Source organism: Pseudorasbora parva, chromosome 1 (genome assembly GCF_024679245.1).
Source record: "Pseudorasbora parva isolate DD20220531a chromosome 1, ASM2467924v1, whole genome shotgun sequence".
Lineage (NCBI taxonomy): Eukaryota > Metazoa > Chordata > Actinopteri > Cypriniformes > Gobionidae > Pseudorasbora > Pseudorasbora parva.
The window spans coordinates 46,179,600-46,205,988 of NC_090172.1; the positions used below are offsets into that span (position 1 = coordinate 46,179,600).

The following is a 26,389-nucleotide window of genomic DNA, read 5'->3' on the forward strand; positions in this document are numbered from 1 at the left end:
TTCTATCTGTTCTTTCTTCATATAGAATGCGTGAAGAATAACTTCAACTTGTCCTTCAAAAATCATTTATTTGTTAGCATTAATTCTAATCAACAGTAATAGGAAGAAATACAATGAAGCAGTCATTCAGCCACATACAGTACAATGCATTACCTGTAAACCATTTGGCTGAGCCAAAAAAAGAGAAAATAACATGATACAATACAGTACGTACAAGTAAATTCTTCACATTCACTTAACAGTTCGTTTGGCCAAAAACGAAGTGCCTTTGGTATACGGTGTACTTCACATTCAAAATCTAGTGGCTGTTCCCAGCTACCAAGTCATTATTCCACCAAGATCAATTAAAATCCAGACACCCATAATCAAAGGCACGTGTTCTGTCTCAAATCTGTAAAGGTTGTGCAATAGCATATGATTGAGAGAAAGCTTTGAGAGCTCTGAGCAATTACAGTGCTAAGAGTGCTATAGTCTCATTGATACTGTATTTTCCCAAAACCATTGTTTGTGTCCTTACTTGCTAAGATGCAGTCATCTAACTACATGGTCTGGAGTGGCACGGCTCGAGTTTGATAGTCCACATGGGTGGAGGGGATAAAAGGGTGGAACAGGGCTGATAATGGCTAAAGGACTGGGTTTAGCTGGTCTGTTGGGCAGCCATGGGACCCATTCCTCTGCTGGACCGATATGATCCCCCACGTCCTGAAACCCAAATACATCAGAAAATCAATGCAGAGTTAAATAGTCTAGTCGCATTCAATGATTTCAGTGCCAATTTCAATGAGCACTTTCCGTGCTTTTGAGATGGTATAAAACTGTTCCTAAATCACCAAGCAGCACAATGATGTATGCACATTATATACATGTATTAAAATGCACACTAGATCTTATAAACTACAAGAGATTCATCCGAACAGCTCCAGAAATCATTATAGACCTCAAATACTATCTCACACGTGACAAGTTTGACTGTAGTGTAGTGTGCAACAGTCTTGCTGTTCTAAGAAGGGATAGTTCACCCAAAAATTTGGAAACTTGTTGTTCCAAACCTGTGTGAGTTTCTTTCATCTGCTGAACACAAGATATTTTGAAGAATCTTTGTAACAAAGCAGATAGAGCAACCATTCACTTCAAAATACCTTATTTTGTGTTCAGCAGAAGAAAGAAACTCATACAGGTTTGGAACAACATGAGGGTGAGTAAATGAAGACAATTTTCTTTTTTTGGTGAACTATCCCTTTAACTAGACTTCCAGAGAAGGAAAAACAAAATGACATTATAAAGATAAAAGGCTCTGAACATGTTATAAACCTAATCATTAAGTAGCAGTTAGAGAACATGTCCATTGCAACATAATTGTGCTCAGCAGGATTCTCAGAAATTCTCAGTCACACATGACCATTTAAAGGGACAGTTCTTCCCAAAATAAGCATTTTGCATCATTTACTCACCCTTATGCTATTCCAAACCCATATTTTTTCTTGTGTTGACAGGGTATGTACCAATATGCCAACAATAAAGGGGTTTTATTAAAAGTTATTTTCCATTCAATGAAAGTGAATTGTGACCATGAAGATTCACTGTTTCAGTGAATAAAGAAATCATACAGGTTTGGGATGACATAGAACTTATAAAACTTTTTTTTAAAACTTAAAGCAGGAAAAGCAGTGCATCAGCTATGGATTGATTTGGAGCACTACCATTTATCACTTCCCCGATTGGAGGCAATCTGAGAGCCATTATGTTAGATCAATGCTTCACACCCAATTCAAACTCTTAATCTTGTTGAAAAGCAGGATATAATAAATGACGCAAGGGGCAGGAAAGCAAACAGCAGAGTTGCAGAAAACGGACCGATAAGCGGACCAATCACCTGCCAACAAAGTCAACCTCCAACACTTTAGCAGACAAAGGGTCACAGGACAGGTGAGAGGATTTCTCAGCATGGAGAGCAAAAAGAAAGCAGCAGCAGACAAGCAGGTAATGCAACACATCTTTATTGAAACATTCTCTCAAGGAGTGACATGAGCATACAAAGGGCAGGACAGCAGAAAAATAAACTTCAAATGAAATGGGGTGAAAAAAAACAAACAATTAATGCCTTCAGTGCCCAATACACAGGCTAGAACCAAGTGTGGGAAGGGGGACAGGCCAAAAGAATATCAAAAACACTCCTATGGATTGGACCGACAGTGGCAGTTAACTTTTTGCATTTTATTTTATAAAAAAAATAAATTAATGAAAATCTTTCAAGTTTACAGGAATATCTATTTTTTTAAACACGAACTGGCTGAAAAATCACAACACTGACAGTTTCAGCTCTCCACTGTGTCTCTGTAAAACACATTAGTATATTAAAACTATCAAAGCGGGCTTACTTGAATCAATAAGCCAAAAAAATAACAAAACCACTGATAGGAGTAAAAATATGGGCTAGGGGAAACATTCTCAATAACTGAATGTTCAAAGTGGCCAAAAAGAAACAAGTCTTCTCAAAGATTTTTAGGATCGCATCGCTTGAGCATTACCTCGAGAGCAACCTCGAGGTCCCTGGGTAGCTCCTCGCTTGAAGCTTTGCTGATATCCATCCTGCAAAGGAACCACACAGAACTTCAATACATAATCATTCACAGCAAAACACATACAGGACTTCTTAAATCTCCATGGTATAGGGATGGGCGATATCTTATCGTTTGTAAATATTCTCCACACAATAAGAATTAGTCTTCCCGAAATACTAACAGTCAAGCCTAGTTGATGACGCGAAAACAACTACGGTGGAAACTGCGGAGATCCATGTTTAATAAAGATGTTAACAAAATTAAATAAATATTTTCTGATTCCACTAAATATTTTTAAGAAATCGTTAACTCTTTCCCCACCAAACACAGAATTTTCCGTTATTTGTGAGAAAATGCTTCCTAGCCAAAAACTGAATTTTCTGGGTTTCCGTGTTTTCACTGTCGGGTGCTATTGCGCATCTTCTGAATGAGTACTGAATCTCCTGATCAAAACACACGCGAGTAATGAGCAGTAAAACAAACAATCGCATGTAATCATATGCATATGTAAAATTAGGCCTGCACGATTAATCGAAAACGAACTGCAATCACGATTTGGGTAATGTGCAATTATGTAAGCTTAATAGTTGCGATTTTAATTAAATAAATAAATGGCCATTGTGTTAGCGAAGAGCAGCTCTGTGATCAGGAGTAAACGCTGCTCCGTCTGAAAGACTGCAAGTTTGAGTCGCTTATAATGTGCGTTTGTAAAAAAGCAACACGAGTCAAACATCTTCACAAACTAGTGAAGCGTTCATAAACCTGTTCAACAACGGCTTGAAGAACTCCAAACACCATATTTTGCTGCAGTCGTGTTTATTGTCATCATGTTTAATCAAAGCGTTTCTATCTTCTGTTTATTTAACATATAAGGGATTTCTTGAAAACGAACATCTTTAAATTACTTCTCTAATGTGGAAAATGTATGGGTTTTTTTTTTGTTTAGTTTTTTACAATAACTCCTTAGGCTTAGACCTTTCTAATGTTTAAGTCATAAGCTGTCTGCATATTAATAGGTAACCCAGCAGTTTTTTTTTTGTAAAATAAGTTTTCTGTAAAATAATACTAAAATAATAATAACAATAAAAATAATAATGAGTATTAGTATTAGTATTATTACATTGTTATATTTATTCTGACGTATTTTATTTTTAATTTGTAATTATGAAAATGTTATTGTAATGGTAATATTTCTTATTTTTTTAAATATTGTTTAGCAGTTATAATAATCATAATTATTATTATTAGTCATATTAATATAAACACAATGTTATACACACACACACCCACACTTTTCATTTGTGTAAAATAATAATAATAATAATAATAATCACATTTTAAATCGCAATTTTAACCAGAATAATCGCAATCATATACAGTGAGAAAATAAGTATTTGAACACCCTGCTATTTTGCAAGTTCTCCCACTTGGAAATTATGGAGGGGTCTGAAATTGTCATCGTAGGTGCATGTCTACTGTGAGAATCTTTTTTTTTTTTTAATCCAGAAATCACAAAATATGATTTTAAAACTATTTATTTGTATGTTACAGCTGCAAATAAGTATTTGAACACCTGTCTATCAGCTAGAATTCTGTGCCCGGTTGCATAAAACACCTTAAGTGAAATTTTCCCTTAAAATCACACTTAGGTTTCCCTTAAACTTAAAGGTGGGGTAAGTGCTATCTGGTAACCGTTGTTGGTATTTTAAATCACCAAAACAAACACGCCCCTACCCCCAAAAGGGTCTCGCCCCTATTTTGATAGCGCCGCCCCACACATACGTAAACCCAGAGCAGAGGCATCAACGGCTATGGCAGAATCTCTGTGTAACTAATCCAGGTCGAATATTCAATGAAAAAGTCATCCATTCTATCACAAAAACACAAACCGTTCTTGTGAACAACTCGATAGTACACAAGCACACAGTCCAGCTAATGACATATTACAATTATGACAAGATTAGAGTCAGAGCGATCACAAAATCACAAACTGTTCTCATGAACAACTCTATAGCACGAGCCGACAGTCCAACTGACGACATATTACAATTATGACAAGATTAGAGATAGCGATCAAACTGTTCTCATGAACAACTCTATAGAACACAAGCACGACAGTCCAGCTAACGACATATTACAATTATGACTGGATAAGGGTTATATAGATCATGAAAAGAGTAAGCAAACATATTAGGAGTATAGTATCTTACTTGTCGGAGACATCGCGTGAGCTGATGCTTGAAGCACAAAGTTATGAGATTTAGATGCTCCATACGGTGTGGTGTGGAAATGAACGGGTCTTTATCGTCGCTGAAGTGAGCCACAATACGATCGCAAATGGACTAACAAGCGAACATGACACACGAGCATAGTCAAGCAGCATATATTAGGCTAGGTCTCGGCTAATGTCCGTCATGTGTGACTCGTGTGTTTTGAATAATGACGTGCACAGAGCGAGAGTGAGCGCTCTTCTCAACATCAATAGTAGACACGCCCCTTACCTGCTGATTGGCTACAAGTTTGTTATTCCACTCGGCTCGTGTCCTTTTTCTAAAACGATTCTGAAATAAGACTTACCCCACCTTTAAGGGTGTTGCAGAAAATAACCCTTAAGTGTCACTTAAGGGTTTCTTAAACTGAAACATCATAAACCCTTAGAATTACCCTCAAGTGTCTATTTTTCACTTAAGTAAGCCCTTAAAAACCATTAAGTGTTGCATAAAGCCCCTTAACTGTCATTTTCCTAAGTATAGTTTAAGGTTAGGAAAACGTTACTTTACTTACTATTACCTACTTACAGACTTACTATTCTCTCTCTCTCTCTCTCAGCGGCTTTACCACACAGAATTGACATGCTACATGTAAACGATGTTCTTTGTTGCATTTTCCTGTAAAAATAATGCCATTCATTTGGAATTGCTCAACTTTTATGAACAACCAGAAACTAATGCACAAACGGTAATCTCATTGGCTGACGGCTCCTACTACTGTACCCGTTTTGATTTCAGCAAATCAGTTTGAGCGAACACTGACAACATGATTAATATTTTTATATATATATATATATATATATATATATTTTTTTTTTTTTTTTTTTTTTTTTTTTCAGAAACACTGAATGACCAACGTCTTGAAGTCCTAAATTCAGTTAAAATGACATGCATTCTAGCATGATTACTCATGTTTTAGTTCAAACTGCTTAAGTTATATCATTAAATCATTATTTGCAACAAAAAAATTGTAATCTGAAGACATGGTTAACTTGGGATTTTTACTTTTGTTGTTTGCACAATTTTTGCCACTGTTTGCACCATGAGAATATAAATACTAGGGATGCACTGATAGGATTTTTGGGGCTGATTCTGATTTTAACAAACAATTATTGGCCGATTCCGATATTTGAAATTTTGGAATTAAAATGGATTGTTTATCATGTTTGAAATCAGCAAAGTTAAAAAAATAAATCAAATAAAAAACATTTACTCATAGCCTACTAGCTTTTTTATTGCTGCATTATCAAAATTTATAAAGAACATAGACTGAATCCATTTAAAGGGGTGGTTCCGTTGTTTTTTTCTGGACTTGGTTGTGTTTAGGAGGTGCAGTATAACATGTCTTAAAATTATTTATTTTTTAAACACCGTATTTTTCTTATATTTTACCTTTATTCCACACCGCTTTCTCTACTGTCCTTTGAACGGCATGCAACCACCCCTTTAACATTCAGCACAATACATAAACAGTGTTTTTTAAGTAGGTTTAACAGTTTCCAGGCATAGAAATAAAGTAAACAAATGTTAAATAACTGCATATTCTTCACTGTATAAATTAGATTTATTATTGCATTGAGACATAGCTAAATTTGACTGTACAACATCAATATATTTTCGAAGTCACATTTACTTAAAAAAATGTATTTTGGCGAGTGCGCGTGAATACCTTTTTGTGCGTGTGTTGTGTTTATAGATTTTGTCAAATTAAATGGTAAAATTAAGTGGCTGGACATGCATTCATGTCCTCATATATTGAGGCAGCAGAGGCTGAAAAACACAAACAAATTTCAGGTGAATGAAACGTGAGTCTACGTCATTCATTCACACAGAAACATGCACGATTCATATTTTTAAGTCTTTTTGCGGCTTAATATTCAGACACTAGTATATCGCAACTTGATTTAAGTGTACTGACCTATGTCCGTTTTTATGACTGGATTGTGGAAATTAATTCTTATGAAAGCTACAAGTTATTTTTTTTGGTCGTTTGTTGTTCGATTAACAACAAAAAAAGTAGTGCAGCAAGAGTATTACATTATAATCTTGGATTAAGCAACATACATTAAACAGCTCAGTGCCTTGGATCAATGGATCAAAAATCTGAATCTGTGTTTATATTTCAAACTTGACATTGATTTTAATTATTATTGTTTTGTATTGTGCAATGTTTTTTTTCAGGTCCACTATTACGTGCACCTTTAAAGAAAAATTATTATTGAAATTATTATTGCTCCTATAAAAAATTATAGGAGCATATTTGATGATGGGTACATTTTACTTTAGATCAATGTTTGTTTTTCTATGGCTCTCAAGAATGCATGTGGCTCTCACTTGTAGCCAAAAACATGGGGAATGGTACTAAATTGAAATCGTCATTGCAATAAATACCAGAAAACATTGATATATTTTTAAGTCCATATCACCCATCCCTATTCCATGGTATTCATTTTCTTGAAGTTACCCGTTGGTAAGTGTTGTTGGAGTAATCTCGCGGAGTGCTGAATTGAGTTTGCCCATATCCCGTGTTAGGAGTGTTGGGGAATGGAGCACGATACCCATCATATCCACCTAAATATATAGAGTAAAAAAGGTGATTGTATGTTTTTGTACTGGAGTTCAGACTAGAATATCTTGGCACAGATTAAAGCAGTTTTGTCTCACCTCTAAATCCATTTGATGGTCCACGGTAGCCGTTCAAAGCCCCTCTAGGATTTCTGGGTCCAGCTCGTGGCATTGCTCTGTTGCTGTAAAATGACTGACCTGGCCGCCCAAACCCTGTACCCTGTCCTGAGGGCTGCTGAGGTGCTGGTTGGGGTCCCGCTGCAGACGGAATACCTTGGTCTTGAGAATGGAAAGGGCCAACTACTAAGAAAAAATAAAATAAAATAAAAAATAATTTTTAAAAAGTGTTACATAAGTATATAGTGTATATACACTATTGAAACTGTAAAATGGCACAACTTTAGCCACAAATCTCTTACCTGACTGCAAGGCTTCTTGGGGCATTTCCTGCTGTTCAGCTGGAAGGTTGGTTTGTGTGCTGTAGCCTTGACCATAACTGCTCTGATATTGGCTAGAAATCTTCTGAGAGTCCATCTCACTGGTTGGGGGAACTGGAGCATTCATATTGAACACCTAATGGTGAAGAATACATGTTGGCATATCCAAAGCATTGGCATCTATTTATTTGGACCATAAGGCAAGTTTCATGGCTTGAGCAGAGTAAAACCAGTAAAAAGAAGGTATCACTTATTAAACATTTAAAAGGAGATAGAGAAAAACAAACTTAATAAATAATTTACCTACACAAAAACATACATATGTTGACACTTTCAGGGTTTTTCCTGGGTCAAACATGAGGTGCGTCTCAATCAGCTCCCTAGTTCAGTAGTCAGGGCACTGATCAGGGAGTCAGCCCATTGACTTATGTCCTGATCAGTGCCCTGACTAGTGAACTAGGGAGCTGATTGAGACGCAAGAATAGTCTTCAGTGGTGGCTGACAGACATGGTCATCCACACACCCACACCCATCCACCCACACACACACACACACACACACACACACACACACACAACACAGTAAAAAGTACCCTACCACGTGATCTGAGCACAATACTGACAATAAATTTAAAATAAATGCAGAGAAACAGTTTGTAATATTTGCTCATCGTATATTGATTTCTCATATTAAGTAGGATCTGATCTTGATGTTTGTTTCTTTTGTTCCTTTTTTTAACACTATTTACAGACAAAGTAGCATTATAGTATTTTTTTTTACAAATAGCCCAATGTTCTGCCTTATACATTTTAATAAAATGACCAGCTAGCTAACAACAACTTTGTTCTGTTTTCACCTCACTCCAATCTAAACTAAATTATTTTAGGCTAATTTTGTCAATATAAATAAGCTGAAATACTGTGGATAATTAAAACGTATTCTTACTATACACTCTTGCTAAATTGGGTATGCACACTGTGTTCTCATTTCAGAGGTGTACTGAGTAAATGATTTAACTGATTTGTGAGTTCAGTGTTGGACAGATCAGTGGTTAAAATTATTCGGTTCAATTCAGCGATAATTCAAGTATATAATTGTCCAAAATCCAAATGGGTCACATCACATGCGCAGCAGTCATCTATTCTACATCACTCAAAATCACAATAACTCATCAAATAAGGCTTTGGCGGGACAAAAAATTTTGGCGGCAGCAAAAAAAAAAAAACGTATGTAGAAAAAACCCTGACTTTACAAAACGCATATTTAAGAAAAGATTTCTTGAATATAAACAGGGTTTTTCCTGGGTCAGAAATGGTCTTCGGTGGTGGCTGACCAGTCATAGTCATCCACACACACCCCAACAGTAAAAGTTCCTACCCGCATGATCTGTGAGCCCAATACTGACAATAAATGTAAAATAAATGCAAAACATTTTTTTTTGCTTTTTGTTGCTCATCTAATTTTGACATCTCATTATGTATGATGTCTTGATGTTTGTTTCTTTAGTTCCTCATTTTTACACAGTTTGCATGGTTTACTGATTCATTATTTTGGCAATAATTATTAAAAAGCAGCATTAAAAATGTAATAACAAATAGTCTAATTCTCTGACATAAACAATTTAACTTGCGTTGTTCTCCTTTCACCTTATTCCAGTCTAAACTATTTTTTTTTGTGTGGTAGCTAATTTACTACACATTATCAATATAAATACTCAAAATAAATACATGAAAATACTGTGGATTATTAAGACTAATTCTTACTAACCCCTCTTGTTTAATGGGGTAAGCACACTTAATTCTCATTTCAGAGGTGTTGTGAGTAAATTATTACACACCGATTCATGAGTTCAGTGTTGAGTTCAGATCATTAAAATGAATCGGTTCAAATGAGTCATTAGTTCGCGAATCGGACAAAAGCACGTTATGTGTGAACCCAGACTCTTAAAACAACGCAAAAGATTGATCACAGAAAACACTTCATAAGGATATTTTCCTGTTTATTTTGAAAGAATGGTTCATGTCAGCTGCGTGTGCAAAACGTCTTTTAAAAGAGGAGCGATTTTTAAGCACAATTCACATCCAGCAGTAATTCAGAGATAATATTGTGCGAACGCGCACGGATTCAGTCTTCAGACCTTTTACCATTTTTTCAGTTCTGTTGATTTTGATATGCGTGAGTGAGAAAGAGAGAGAACGGTGATGGTTTTGAAGACAGAGAGAGCGCGCGGCTTTCTGCTCGTTCTCCTTCACTCAGTTAACGAGGGCGCACGTTAACTGAGTGTCAGAACAAGGAGAGGAGAGTCACGCGCATTAGTAGGCTAATCTACATCAATTTATAAATCACAATAACTCATCAAATAAGGCTTTGGTAGTATAAAAAAATGTTTTGCTTTGGCGCCCGCCAAAAAATTTTGAATGTAGGAAAAACCCTGTATAAATTGTTAACTTATAGTCATTAGTCATGAAATAGTCATGTTATAGTCATGAAAGTAATGGCTCCTCCACAAATGGTGGACAACAGGTTTGAACATGATACACTCAAATACAAAAATTCATAGAAATCTATCTTTTTAAACAAAACAAGCCTGTCAAGGGTCATTCACACAGAATACATTTTTCCTTTTAAAATACGAGTTAAGTTAAACTTTTAACTCAAGATGCGAGACATGATCACAATGGTCGAACATATCGTAAAGCACTTGTTTACATAGAAAGACAATGGAAAAGCAGCGCAATGTAATGCAAAAATGTGTTCTGTGTGAACGGCTCCTTACTAGCATGAAAAACAGAACAGAAGCAAAATGGAGAGACAAACTCTGAGGGGGTGAATTTGGATAGGGTGGGGTAGACAGGTTGAGGCCTACCGCTTGCATGGACTGGAATGGAGCTGCGTTAACGTTGATGCCGCTGTGAAGGGGTTTGGAGACAGGCTGAAACACCTGGGGCTGAGAGGAAGGGGTGGGGGGCTGCTCAGACGACAGGGGCATGGAGACCTAGGGTGTATATCCTACGTCACTCACATATCTAAGCCATAGTGTACACACAGCATCTGCAAAGACTGTGGTGTACGACGTTACCTGCAGGGGGTCAATGGAGTCGGTCTGCGGTCGAGGCTCGGAGTTATGAGGGGGCTGATAGAGAGGAGGTGTGGAGGAGTAAGATTCTTTTGGAGCCGAGACCATCGGGACCTGGAAATCAAAACGAAAAGGTTTTCAGGAATGCCTGAATGCATGTTTGAAAGCATGTTTATGGTAATTGAACTTACTTGCGTGTGTTCAGGCTGCACAGAAAGAGCATTGTGTTGGGGGAGTCTGGATTCTGTATCAACGGAAAACATTGAAGGAGTAACATTTTAGGATATTAGTGGCATGAAATAGTCATTAAAAAAAAAAAGATCACCACAAAATGAGACCTGTTATTATTAGATAGCTTTCCCCTTTGTGCAAGGTTAAAGTACTAAAATTCAGAGGTGGAAAGTAACAAATTACATTTACTCACGTTACTGTAATTGAGTAGTTTTTCTGTGGACTTCTACTTTTGTATGTAGTATTAAAAATATGTCATTTTACTTTTACTTAAGTACGTTTTGATTAAAGTATTGTACTCTGCTACATTTTAAACCACATTCGTTACTTAATCAAAATTAAAAAATAATAAGGGGAGGTAGGTGGGACACATTTAGCCTAGAACTACAATAACCATCATGTTTACACACAACAACTCCACACATACGATTTATCTCAACATGGGGACAAGAGAGCGGTCAGTCAATAAATGGGAAAAAGTAACTTGCGCTACTTATTTTAAAAAGGAACTCAGATATTTTTTGGGGGAATTTTAAAAGTAATGCATTGCTTTACTAGTTACCCGAAAAAGTAATCTGATTACGTAACTCAAGTTACTTGTAATGAGTTATCCCCAACACTGGATATTTTTATATATATATATATATATATATATATATATATATATATATATATATATATATATATATATATATATATATATATATATATATATATATATATATATATATATATATAAAAAAACACACACACACACACACACACACACACACAGTGTTGGGGTAACTCATTGCAAGTAACTTGAGTTATGTAATCAGATTACTATACTAGACTATACAGATTACTATTATCTAATAAAGACAACCCCATAAAATGAATACAATTTAGGAATATATTGCAAAAAATACTCAATTTTGTATTAAAAACAATATTATTTAACAATAGTACAATAGTAATTAAATATTATAACAGGTGCAATGAATCTTTGGACTAAGCCATAGCTCTAAAATCAAATATGACGACACACTGAACATCAAAATCATTTGGTTAAAAACAAAAATCAATGGCATCAGATGAGGTCAATGTTGCCCAACCTGACATGATGCATTGAACGTTGCCATTTTTTATTTGAAATCTATGGAGGGGGGGACTCCCATGTGAGTTCAACTAGTTTTTGCTTTTAGAGCCCACTATTACTTTAAAGTTTGTGTACCAACCTGGTGGACAGACCATCTGAGCAGGTTTCATGGGCTGTGCCGACACAATTGCAGGATCTAAAGGCGGTCCCTCGAACTCTAGCATGGAGTCCTGTCCGAGTTACACATAAGTTAGAAAAGGCCACCGCTACATTTGAAGCGTGATGAATAAAACATCCTGCAGTTTACCTGCATAAAGTTGAAGGTACCCTGCATTTGAGCCATGAGATCTTGGACTGCTTGCTTTCGGACCACAGGATCTGTTGCAGGGGGAGGGAGGACGGTGTTCAGCGCATGTGGTTCTGAGCTGACCAGAGCTGGGCTCATGGCTGCAGGTGGCTGCTGAGGTTGCTGAAGGGCACTAACCGCCTGAAAAACAATGGTCACATGGTGTAAAGAAAGGAAAAAAATACCATTTGGCCAAAATTGGCTAATAACTCTGGTGCTTTCTTTGACAAATGAAGTGCAACATACCGGAGAACTTGTGTTCCACTCTGTTCCTTGTTCTTTTTCACTGCTGCAGTAGGTGGTTTCTGGAACGAACTGTCTGTTTACAAACTATTAGGAAAAAGGGGAAATGTTTCCATAAAATCAGGATTTACTCCAAGCAAATACATAAAGCACGGTAATATCAATTCGCACCTCTGTTGATTCAACCTCAATAGTTTCTGTGTATTCTTGAGCAGAACCCTCTGTGTAAAAACAAGAACATCAACATGAGCCGCCAGCTGTGCGAGGAAGCATTTCTTTGCTCTGAAATTTGATGACTTTTGTTTTTACCTGGCTCAGCGGGGCGGTCCTCGCTCTCGGATGACTCCGCCGCTGCTGCTGCGGCCCCCGTCTCCTCTTCACACACGCCATTCTGATGTGTTGGTGCACGGTCAAAGTACCCACTTAGCAGCATCTTGTCCAAGGTTTCCTTAAGGGCTTTGTCTGTTAAAGACACATCAAATGCAATGGTCAAGGTTTAGTCTTTAATCATTTGGACTCAAAAAGCATCTTTCTTCATTGAAGGTTTCAGAAGGAATATTAGCAAACAAAAATAGCAATGTCTTATAAGCTGAGTTTGCAAAATCTGATACTATCGTGATTCCCACCCTCTGTGTAGGAATATGCATGCAGGCAGGCCCTGTCCATCATTGAAACCTCCAGCAGAGAGGCTTTGTGCACACCACTGGCTGCCTGCCCAGCTGCTGACGTGGGTCACAAGTCAGCACGAAGCACTGCTGACCCTCATGGGCCCGAGACAGAGCAAAGCTTTCAAAAGCCATGGCAAGTGCCACCATTCACAGGGAGGCCAAGCAAGGGATGGCCCCATTGGTATTCAGACTCGCTGGAGAGCAAATATTAGTTTGATTATACAGTTGACATGGCTCAAGACCATTCTGACAACTACAAATGCAATTTTGAATCAAACGACGACAAGCAGTGAAAAATATGACTCTTAGGAAATAGATATTTTTAAAACATTTATGAAACTCAGACTCGCTCATCCTGTTTACAGTTTAAGTGAGGATTGATAACGTGATGCAAGTCCCACAATCCTAAATTGCACACCACCCTTTACTAACTAGATGTTCATGACAGTCTTATTAAAAGTTTTCGTAAAGATACACATTTCCAACAGAGCTTTGTTGTTTAATATAAATGTTATTCCATAATAAATAATGACACTTAAAATATCATATACAACTCCCAGAATGATACACATATGGCAAACACCATCAGAAAGAGTTACTTACATGTGGTTCCAGCCACAGCTTTATCCCTTCCTTCCAAAAGCTCCCACAAATGCACGGATGCTTCCTCAAACTGCTCGGCCAACCTGGAATCAAAAGCCTTTTTGTTAATAAATACATCCCAACATGCTGAATTCACTAACGCGAATGAATCCTCACCTTACGCTAGAGTCCCGCTCAGGCCCAATCAGCTTGTAGAACTCGTCCAGGCCCGTGAGCTCTGACTCTGTTAGCAAGGGGGCGTCCCCACTGGACTGAGTCAGGTCCTGCCTCACGCTCTCCTCCCCCAGCTGCTCCAGCAGATACTGCACCTCCAGCACTGCCTTCAGTCTCTTGCGCTCTGCGTCCTCCCTCTTCAACTGCTCCCGTCGTGTCGCCTTTTTCACCGTTTTCTGGATCTGCAAAAGAACAAATGAAAAATTAACATCAACTGGTTGAAACAAACTGAAACTCTGCGCCAAGGTCAAGAGACGTGATTTTGTCGTGCCCTGCAGAATTTTTGCTTTGCGAGGACAAATATTGCATCGCATCAGCTAGATGGTGGGAGTTACAGTGAACGTAGATGCTGAGATGCCACTGAGAAAAACTTCAATCAAAAACACACTTACCTCCACATTTAAAGCCAGGAAATTCTTCTGCAACTCACGGGCAAAGTCCAAGTTGTGAGCCACCTCCGGCGCTTTAGATAAAGCCTCCTACACATATAAAACAAAGCAGCATATGCATTTAATACATAAAACAACAACTGCTGGTATATCGGAGCAACAAAAAAAAAAAACAGCGTTGCATATAGGCCACATACCAGCTGATCCTGGTTGAGGCGTTCTCCTTTGTTCTTCCTTGTCTGGTAATCATCCAGCTTGCTCTTAAGAGAGAGTTTGCTCATATTAATGACGAGAAGTGGAAGGGCACATGCAGATTAAAATGCAAATTCCATAAAACCGATCAGATACGAGTATCTTTTTGTAACGTCGGTACCATATTTTATACCATTAATACCACACATAGCAGTTCTCCCATTATATTATTGGTTGAAGTTCATAGCAAATTAAGACACATCAGTAATGTACAATTTTTATTTGCATTCATTAAACTTTATTAGACTGAAATTTCAGACACCCAATGCTGTCTTAAAGTCCAAAACGAAAAAATATGATAGTCAATAATGCAGTTAGAGATATGTAATGTATTCTGTGATTATGTTTTCTTTTCTCTCCCTCATTGTCATTTCTCTTAGTGGTGTGTTTGGCCACTTACGTAACCTGAAAACAAATTGCCTTTGAATTATGAACGCTGTAGGGGCTAGGTGTCATTTATTTTTGACATACTTTTTCTCCTGTTTTTGTATAGTTAGGAAGTCAGGGAAGGTCTTGTATTTTCTTTTGCTTCTGATAGGACGTTTAGTTTCTGGGTTAAGGTAGTTGACTTTTGTTCATTATTTTGGCGATATCTTGGTGATCCTGGCTCAATTTATCTGCTAATATACAGTTATCTTTCGTTATCTTTCTTGGTGTGAGTGTGCCTTCAGGGTAAGTTTACACGACAACGGTACACTAAATTTTGCATACAGATGACAAGATCATCAAGATATCCCGGCTTAATCCCTTATCCTAGATTTGTGCAAAAGGCTCCCGTTGTATTATTTACCTTTATGTTTGACCCCTGAACCCTAGAACTGGGGTTATAACATGTAAGATTCATATTAAGAAAAAAAGAAAGAAAAAAAGGATATTCAACGAGAGAAAAATGGACAGTAGAGGACTTGATTTTACCCATTTCAATCTGATTTGATTATAAAATATGACTATTCCATACTACAAATGAACATACATGGATGCTGAAAGTCAACCATTATATACACATCAATATTTGCTTATATTGTCAAAACATTAAATTGCATTTAATGTCTGCATTATATAACAGTGTTAAGTATTGTCATTTTTGATGAAATATTACAAAGTTAAAAAAAACAAACTTTCCTTTGGAATTACATGCACTGATAAATTGTGCACAGTAATATGATGATTGTGTATTAAATAAACAAAAAGGGTTGAGCTTGATATCAAGTTACCTTTTTCTTTTCCATGTTGCGAACCTTCTTGTCAATTACACCAAGAACTTGCTTGAGGGCTTCAGATGGTGCAGAGCCCAAATCCGGACTGGAGGAGTGAACAGCATTGTCGCCAGTGGTCACTGATGGCATCTGTAAAGATAAAGTCGACTATGTTATGTAATTTATCAGATGCCAAAGAATTAACTTCATTTTTTTTTAAAGCGCATGTAATGTAATAAAATTTGATCTAAACATATTCAATGATATAATTACACCGGTCTAAATGAAACAAGATTCTGCTCATTTAAAACTTAAAATATAAGCCTGGTCATTTTTGGTCAAGAAAGCAAACAAAGGTCTATCCGCTATCCCAGTTGAAGACACCGAACCCCCCACTTGTCTGGGATGAACCCCCAATTTTCCAAATCCATCAATTCTTATATAAACAAACCCCCACTTATCCAAGACAACGCAGAAGGAGAGCATAATTTGTTTTGCAGCACTTATATAATTATTCGGCGTGATCCTAAAACGCTTTTAGGTCTAAAAGACTCAATCTTTCTTTTTGGCCGGATGGTCAGACTAACCGCACACACCTTCAGCTCTATTAGCTACGTTACACGTATTAACACGCAACAGAATGACTGAGCAATCAGACGTCATATAACACACAGATGTAAACATATACACACAAAAGTGCTGTTGGAGAATTAAACTTTAATCGCGTGCTATTAGATTCTCTGACTTAGCGGATTGTGAGCGTTAGCCGCTAGCTTGAGCTGGTCATCGCTTTCGTGGATGCAGAACATGGGTAATTCTTATAATCGTGGCGTCTTACCTTTACTTTCAATGGTTTGAAAGATATATGTGTATAGCGCAGTTGGATCAAAGTGTTTTAGATGTTATTTTCTATAAGTACAACAGACGCTCCCCGGCAACTCCAGCAGCTCCGCGAGTTTCGTCTTAACAATGCAGAAGCGCTGAAGGACCCGTATAGGTGTCTCTGTCTGTGCCTGAACTCATAGCCAAAAGAAGGAATCATTTAGAAACAATCCCTGATTTATAAACAAGCATTCTTTTTTTAAAATTCTATCTATCTATCTATCTATCTATCTATCTATCTATCTATCTATCTATCTATCTATCTATCTATCTATCTATCTATCTATCTATCTATCTATCTATCTATCTATCTATCTATCTATCTATCTATCTATCTATCTATCTATCTATCTATCTATCTATCTATCTGTCTATCTATCTGTCTGTCTGTCTGTCTGTCTGTCTGTCTGTCTATCTATCTATCTATCTATCTATCTATCTATCTATCTATCTATCTATCTATCTATCTATCATATTAGAAAATACAAATTGTAAGTCGTCACCATTTATACAACGCTTTATGAAATAATAAATGGTTTAGAGCAGCTTTAGTGATAAATAGGAAGATGGTGCAAGCAGAATCAAATTATGTTGATAAACAGCTCTAAAAAAGAAAGACGATATTGTAATTTTCAACTTAAGTCAGTTCTTTTTTTTCAGTTTAGTTCAGTAACTGTTTAAAGTTTAGATAGATAGATAGATAGATAGATAGATAGATAGATAGATAGATAGATAGATAGATAGATAGATAGATAGATAGATAGATAGATAGATAGATAGATAGATAGATAGATAGATAGATAGATAGATAGATAGATAGATAGATAGATAGATAGATAGATAGATAGATACTTTATTCATCCCCAACAGGGGAAATTCAAGTGTCGAGTAGCATTCCATAAGAAAATAGCGTGATATAGCGTGAAATGAGTTCAATTCAGCTAAAGCAGTTTTATCCAGCTCAAGTTCAAATTTACTTCTCATCTAGTGTTGGTTAATCAATATGAATATTTAGTCCCCATCTAAATAAACCAAAATCAACAGTTTCTAGGAACCCAAACTCCACTGGGTGACAGAAACGGAGAAAAACTTAGGCCCCATTCAGACCGCAAGTCTTAATGCTCAATTCTGATTTTTTTGCTCAGATCTGATTTTTTGTTTGGCTGTTCACATTACCTTTTAAAATGTGGCCTATATCTGATTCCAGTGTGAACTGTTTGAGGTTTCAAACTAACCCGCATGTGCAAAAGAACAATATCAATGACATCAGACGCAGCATGATATTGCACTAAAGCTCAGGAGGTTATGGAGGAAGTAAGCATTTTCGCTTTTTTAAAAAAATGTTTGTGTAATGGAAGCCATAACATTAATGAGCAAGTGCTGAAGAGGAGAAGAACGAAAAGAAAGAGAGCAAAATTGGTTATTTTGATCTTTTGTCACCTTCCTTTGGCACTGAAGCCACGTTCTTCTGTGTCCCCATTCTTCCATTTCGTGTGCTATTTTTTCAAAAATGGAGCGGTTACGGTAGGATCTTTCTAGTTTAGCTTGAGTTGAAGTATCTCCCCATATACTAAATAGGTCTAACACCTCACTCTCCCTCCATTTACTCGCTACCATCGCTGTTCTCCATATCTAGTCAAGTTTTTAATGTTACGGTCTGTGTCTGTTGTGTCCAGGGCGATCTCGCCCAGCACATAATTGTGACAATTGTGTCGCATCAAATCCGCCTTGGTTGTTCACACTGCAGCTGCATTTGAAAAAAATCTGATCTGGGTCTGATTCAGGACCACATATGTATGTGGTCTAAATCTGATTTGAAAAAATCAGATCTGGTCTAGATTTGAGTGTTCACACTACTTCTGAAGAAATTTGACCTGGTCACTTGACCCCAAAAAAAAGATTTGGGCCACTTTTGCCTGCAGTGTGAACGGGGCCTTAGGCTCTCTTCTAGCTCTCTTCTGCTCTGGTCAAATGAATGATGGTGTGATTTATGATTCCAGGCTGCATCAAAAGTCAGATTGTGGATTGACATAATTCAGAATAGTTCATCCAGCTCATTAGTATAAAATAAAACCAATTTAAAAGTTATGTATTGCTGCATACAACCTGCAATATGAATTCCTCCACTAGAGGCCAGACTTGAGCTTTAAAGAGATGTGCACTCCGGGCAAGAGCTCATCTAGTAAATATTTCTCAATGATGGCTACAAGCTAGTAGCTACAACAATGACATATAACCAATTTGGAGTGTAAGTGAAACAGGGTGTACTCTTTCAATTTTCCACCAAAGCAATCTCAAGATAACACAAAACATGTATTATTAAGATATCAGTGTTCAGAGATGATATAGTTCAGCGGCTTGAAATATTAGAAATCTTCTATGAAAATCATGTCTTGCTTTATTTGCAGGGATACTCTCTTTCCTATATTTGGTATGTCTGATGGCCACAGGCTTAAGTTGCCCCACCATTTAGTGTGCTATAGTCTCGCCGCAAAGTGGAGTGGTAAGAAAACCCTTTCGTCTGAGGGCTAAGGAATTTATTTGCACTGACAGGAAAGGAGACTTTTTTTTGAGCCTGTAGAAAAATGACAACTGAGAGTGATGTAGCCACCCACAAACACGCAAGGCTGCACACATGCATGTGTCTCGCATGTATGGCTTCTTAAACTGAATCTTTTATGTGGATGTCTGATTTTTTAGAAGACTCATCTGTTTTATCAGCCGAAAGCTCTGATCAGCCTCAAGAGTCACTCGGCTATATCAGGTCACATTTTTGTCAGGCCCAATACTGAGTTTGGCACCATGGTGTTTTACAGAAGAGCTGGTGAGCTTCTTTCTGGGGCCCAGCCCACAGGTCATTCAACAGCTTTGTTTGTGTCTGCATCTTTTTCATAAGAGTGGTTGTACTGATTTTGTACACAGAGTTCTCTATATTGATATTACAGATAGGCCTATTGTATTTGGTGAATCATATTGACACTTAGAGAACTCCCGCCAATGTGATGTCGATAACGCTAGATAAATCACTCTCCATTGAGCTCAAAGCTTAAAGATGATCCCATCAGGGGATTTGAACAGCTCTGGGTCTCTTCAATAATTCAGTAATTTATGTTTTTGTTATTCTTCAATATGGTCTGGTTTTGGCTCACTATTTCTTAAGGTCTCATCTCTGAAGAAGACGGCTTGCTTGAGATATGAAGAACTCTGTGTGGGATCTACTGTCATTATTGACATCAACACATTATTTATGGTAAGACCGTACGCATAACATTTGTAGACAAACTCGATTGCAATTTTGGCACATTGCAGCAAGGCATGTATTTTTAGTCATTTAGGAAAAATTTGTGTAAGTGGTGAAGAAAACTGTCTCTATGAGGGCGTACGTAAACATTAATGCAGGACAACAAATTAGAGCTTGCATATAAGTTATATTGTATATTTATATTTTACATTTTAGAAATTTAGTAGAAGGTTTGGTAGGAGAAGATTCTAAGAGAGACAAAGAAGTGGCAAATGGTAAAAAGTGAAGGCATTTAAAGCCTATATAAGATAGGTAGCAGAAGCCTATTAAAATAATTAATAATATAATACGTATAATAGGCTATAAATATATACACTTTATATAAATATATAATATATATATAATATATATTATATATTTATATATAATATATAGGCTATATATACTCGCTCACCTAAAGGATTATTATATTATTAGTATACACTCACCTAAAGGATTATTAGGAACACCTGTTCAATTTTTTATTTATGCAATTATCTAATCAACCAATAACATGGCAGTTGCTTCAATGCATTTAGGGCTGTGGTCCTGGTCAAGACAATCTCCTGAATCCAAACTGAATGACAAAATGGCAAAGTGTGGCATGGTTGTTGGCGCCAGACGGGCTGGTCTGAGTATTTCACAATCTGCTCAATTACTGGGATTTTAATGCACAACCATTTCTAGGGTTTACAAAGAAATGTGTGAAAAGGAAAAAACATCCAGTATGCGGCAGTCCTGTGGGCGAAAATGCCTTGTTGATGCTAGAGGTCAGAGGAGAATGGGCCGACTGAAGCTTCAAGCTGGTAGAAGAGCAACTTTGACTGAAATAACCGCTTGTTACAACCGAGGTATGCAGCAAAGCATTTGTGAAGCCACAACACGCACAACCTTTAGACGGATGGGCTACAACAGCAGAAGACCCCACTGGGTACCACTCATCTCCACTAGTGATGGGAAGTTCGGTTCTTTTCCGCGAACCGGTTCTTTCGGACAGTTCATTTCAATGATCCGGTTTAAAAAAACGGATCACCGTTCAAATACATTCAAATACATTCATATAAAGTATTTGTAATCAAAACTTAGTATAGTAATAATTATTATTGTCCTCATCATCATCTTGGATACATTTTTTCTTTATTTTTTAATAAATATATTATAATATATAATATATAAATATATAAATAATTGTTTTGCAAAAGCCCTCAATAAAGCCAATGTCGTACAAACACTGATGTTTTACACAGATTAAATAAACTTACATTGGCATAACATAAACTGACACATATCCTCGTTTCACCCGTGCTCATAATAGCATCAGTTGTCCAAGAGAAACAACATCAGCTGTCCCACTCCGAGAGAAACTGAAAAGTTCGGTTCATGACGACGCTATCACGCATGCTTAGTATCTCAGCTCACCGGTTCTCAGAATCTAACATGTCCAAAAGATCGAACGTGTCCAATAGAAACGGTTCTCGATTCTGAACTTGTGATCCGGAAGATCGAACGTGTCTGATTGAAACGGTTCTCGATTCTGTACAGGTGATCCGAAAGATCGACCCGCAACCGGGTCCTGACTCGTGAACCGCTGTAGCAGTGTAGCCTATGTGAGCTGAGCTGCAAACTGCTGCAAGCTTAATATATAGTCTATATCAAACCTGTATACTGTTTTGATTACATTTTAAAATGTGTATCGACTTAGAAATTAAATAACAAAAAGCTGTCCCTGCATTATTGATAAAACAAATAAATGTTTAATTTGACCGTTTTACAATCCATTGTTTCCAAACTTTAATATAATACAGTGATAAGACAGCTTTATGTTATGATGTTTCCAAACGTGATTCGTTGTATACACTTAAAACCTGCATTTCGTTCCTCTGAACAAATAACACGCATGCGCAGCTCATCGGCTTATCGGTTCCCAGTATCAAACGTGTCCGATTGAAACGGTTTTCGATTCTGTACTGCTGATCAGCAGTTCATGAGTTTATCAGAGATCTCTCAGCAAAACGTCTGACTTCAGCTAACGATTGGAGTTACAACATATGATTAAAGATATTAGTTTATTTCTAGTCAGAGAGACTGTCACTCATGTCAGAAAGTTAGTAACTATAGTAACTTGTGGGATCAGCGCTGATTTGAGACGCAAACCGTTTAGAACGATTCAGTCCGATTTGGTGAACTGGTTCGACCGGTTCACTATAAAGATCCGGTTAAAAAGAACGATTCGTTCGAGAACTGTACATCACTAATAAAAAAATGTTGCCTGGTCTGATGAGTTTGATTTCTGTTGAGACATTCAGATGGGAGTAAGAATTTGTCATAAACAGAATGAGAGCATGGATCCATCATGCCTTGTTATCATTGTGCAGGCTGGTGGTGGTGGTGGTGTAATGGTGTGGGATGTTTTCTTGGCACACTTTAGGCCCCTTAGTACCAATTGGGCATCATTTAAATTCCACGGCCTGCCTGAGCATTGTTTCTGACCATGTCCATCCCTTTATGACCACCATATCCGGTTGTTAAGGCTGACATCACATGGCAGCACTTCCAGGTCCAAACGCTCCATCTTATACCACAAGAAAAACTACAAACGGTGCTAATATACACACACAATGTGGTGTAATACTACAAAAAAGTTATAATAATAACCTTTTTCTCCATACCAAAATTCCAGATGGCCAGACAGTGATTCATCTTTTATAAATCGTTAAAATATTAATGTATGTAACGCTGTGACCATAGAGAATGTTGTGTAGGCTGTAAGTATTTAAAATGTTTAACTTTTTTAAATGTTTGATGTTTAATATGAAACAATAGCACTCATAAACGGGCGTCAATGGCATTCTCAAGTGAAACGAGTTGAGGCTTGGACCCAGAAACGGCGTTCCTTACGTCACGACTTAACAAGCGGATACCCATCCTCTGATGGCTACTTCCAGCAGGATAATGCACCATGTCACAAAGCTCGAATCATTTCAAATTGGTTTCTTGAACATGACAATGAGTTTACTGTACTAAAATGCCCCCCACAGTCACCAGATCTCAACCCAATAGAGCATCTTTGGGATGTGGTGGAATGAGAGCTTCATGCCCTGGATGTGTATCCCACAAATCTCCATCAACTGCAATCTTATCAATATGGGCCAACATTTCTAAAGAATGCTTTCAGCACCTTGTTGAATCAATGCCACGTAGAATTAAGGCAGTTCTGAAGGCGAAAGGGGGTCAAACACAGTATGTGTATGTGAATGTGTGTGTGTGTGTGTGTGTGTGTGTGTGTGTGTGTGTGTGTGTGTGTGTGTATGTGTGTGTGTGTGTGTGCGTGTGTGTGCGTGTGTGTGTGTGTGCGTGTGTGTGTGTGTGCGTGTGTGTGTGTGTGTGTGTGTGTGTGTGTGTGTGTGTGTGTGTGTGTGTGTGTGTGTGTGTGTGCGTGTGTCTTTCAGGAGATCTAATTCTCATGCCAGGCTGTTGTTGGAAATAAGAACTTGTTCTTAAGTAACTTGCCTGGTTAAATAAAGGTTAAATTAAATATATACAGTATAAACATATTGTTTAGAATTTTGGTGTAAGCAAGGATTTTTTTTAATAAAACCACGGTCTCCTCAAAAATGTTTACATCTCAACCGTTTTCAACCTTGATAATAGGAAAATATGAAATGTTTATTGAGAAGCAAGAATTACTGAGTTTTGATCAAACGGCAACCTCCTGCAATCTCCAATCTCTCACAAGCCCTATATTAAAATGACCAACTTTACATGCAGAAGAAAAGCATTTTTACAGCCTGGTACAAATTGTGGTTATGGTCTAAATGGCTATTTTTGCCCTTTCAATCAACTGTGAGGGGGTGAATATTTTATAACTCATTTGTTTACGTTACATAAAGCCTTAAAGTTCTGCATAATTAAGGCGTGGTTACTTTGAGTGACAGGTGGATAGCCTTTTATCTGCCATCTATAGTTATTACATCACCGAAGCTCTGCCCACATCCCGCCTTTTTGCCCATTTTCTGTTATCCGGGAGTGACACGCGATGACGCGCAAGCAAGATGGCAACGCCCAGCTCGTCTCTACTTTACGCTTAAGAACAGCTTATCAGAATTCTATGGGTGATGTCACGGACACTACTTCTATATTTATTTTTACAGTCTATGGTTATGATGCTGAAAATTCATTGTCTGGCTAACACCAGGCCAAGCTCAATTTAAAATTTAACACTGGTGTGGTGAGTCTGCTCTGTATTTTCTACTGCACAAGAGGCGTGATAAATGAGCATTATTCAAATGATTCTGTATGCAGTTGGATAGTCCTTCAACCAATCAGACCACAAGAGACATAAGGCAATGACCCATCTCTATCTGTAATCCTGCCAGGTGGATAAGCCAGTCAGTGATTGGTTCCCGCAAAAGTGTAATGAAAGCAATAGAAATGAAAGTACAGGTTTCCAGACTGAGTTGCAGGGTGATCAGGCTGGGTTTACAAAATCCCGAAAATTCAACTTTGCATCACAAAAATAGATAACATCTTAAAATAAATGAAAATTTAAATAATTAATTTAAGTTTATACTGCATTTTGGCATAATGCATATTATTGGAATTTTCACAAAAAATTATTTGAGATCAGACTATAATTGGTTGACCACAGTGATAACAGAGTAGCACTGTGGCCCATACACTCAAAACAACCAAGGATAAACTTCATTAGCCGTTCTTCTTTCACTCGGTTATCTCATTTTCACTAATACTAGCCAACGGGAGAGATCTGCATACTGGAAGACTGAAGAGGAGGATAATTGCATCCATGGCTGCCGTCGCCGCCATGTTATTTCATTTGCGTGTGAGGTCCCAGAGAGCATTTAAATCTGTCGTAGTCAGGAGTGGGAGAGATGGCAGCAAAAGACACAAACAAATGGTAAGCGTTTGGATTGTGAAAGGATCCCAACCACATGAAAGAACACGATTACTGGTCTCTCTGCACAGTTGATGAGCCCAGAAAAAAAGCAAAGTGAAAGCTGGAATGAAAAAAGCGAAGAGAAATCCAAAGTCGTTGAAGCCACTCCTAGCAAGCAAGACTTGATGATGGCCCACAAATCTCTAAGCAGCGTATTGACATATGGAGCTACAAACAGGCTGACTCTGAGCCTGAGCCAGGAGCAGCGTCCCAGACACAGAGAGTTATGATGGCAATCAGCACTGCGTCCAAAAATGTTTGCTTCATGCTTCAAATGGGAGACGAGAGACAGACAATGACAGAGACACCGTAGCGAGTTCGAAAATTGTGAGTTTATTCATAGAATCATAAACCTATATTCTCTGTTTTGATTGCACTGAATATTGTCAGTGTTGTCAACAGGCCTACAATTGTGTCCACCTGTGATGATACTGTATTTCAGCGTGTCCTTGAAAACACTGGCCTCAAATCTGAGCACAAAACAAATGCACAAGCCAAACAAGGATTTGCTTGAATACAACAATCACTGGAGTTTATCAAACTAATATGCAGCCATGTGAAAGCTGTTTTATCTTAGCAACCTGAATGTAAACAGAGAAGGAACCTTTAATAAAGTGCATGAGAACGTCTGGTTTCAATGCCTATTCCATTCACCCAGTGTCCCCTTAATCAAAACAAAGAAAGACTTCTTGTAGAACCAGTCCTATTACAGTATCCATTTATCGGCAAGCAATTTTTCACTGTATTAAGATAAAGATAGATGACGTTGCACACCTTGAGAGAACGGGAAGTGTAATCTGAAACAGAAGATGGCGCTAATCTCTCAAAAGACATTTACTTTAAGATTGTAAACAGATGAGCAACCGGGTAAAATGACTATGATTTTGGAGAGTAAATAAAAAAAATGAAAGACAAATACATACTTTATGACTTGGAAGAGTCACTGGTGCAGGTACATTACATTACTGGTTCTCAATCATTGGACCAGGGCCAAATAGGCCCTCAGCAAACATTCAAATCGTACTTTAAAAGCTTTAAAAATCAGTTGGGACACCTTAAAATGAAGGCATTTCTAAAATGAATTCACCCACAACCTTCTGGAATTCGACAATGTAATTATTTTAGTTATTTTAACCAATAGATAA

At 37.5% G+C, this 26,389-nt stretch overlaps 1 protein-coding gene across 3 annotated transcripts; it reads right to left on the reverse strand.

Moving 5' to 3' along the window:
• Positions 1-117: 117 nt before the first annotated feature.
• caprin1a (cell cycle associated protein 1a) lies at positions 118-17,123 on the reverse strand. 3 transcript variants are annotated; one of them, XM_067442937.1, is made up of 19 exons: positions 16,967-17,123; positions 16,147-16,278; positions 14,878-14,940; positions 14,684-14,770; positions 14,235-14,473; positions 14,079-14,161; positions 13,117-13,269; positions 12,979-13,028; positions 12,811-12,894; positions 12,526-12,705; positions 12,358-12,448; positions 11,101-11,153; positions 10,913-11,023; positions 10,700-10,828; positions 7,816-7,969; positions 7,496-7,696; positions 7,296-7,402; positions 2,529-2,589; positions 131-702 (listed from the first exon to the last, which is right to left on the reverse strand). In XM_067442937.1, the coding sequence occupies exons 2-19, from the start codon at positions 16,276-16,278 to the stop codon at positions 638-640; spliced, it is 2,043 nt and encodes a 680-aa protein (XP_067299038.1). In that variant the 5' UTR covers positions 16,967-17,123; the 3' UTR covers positions 131-637. The 3 variants fall into 3 exon arrangements, with proteins under 3 accessions (XP_067299039.1, XP_067299038.1, XP_067299037.1); XM_067442936.1 differs by having other exon boundaries at positions 132-702; positions 7,496-7,699; XM_067442938.1 differs by lacking the exon at positions 10,700-10,828 and having other exon boundaries at positions 118-702; positions 7,496-7,699.
• Between the last annotated feature and the right edge of the window lie 9,266 nt (positions 17,124-26,389).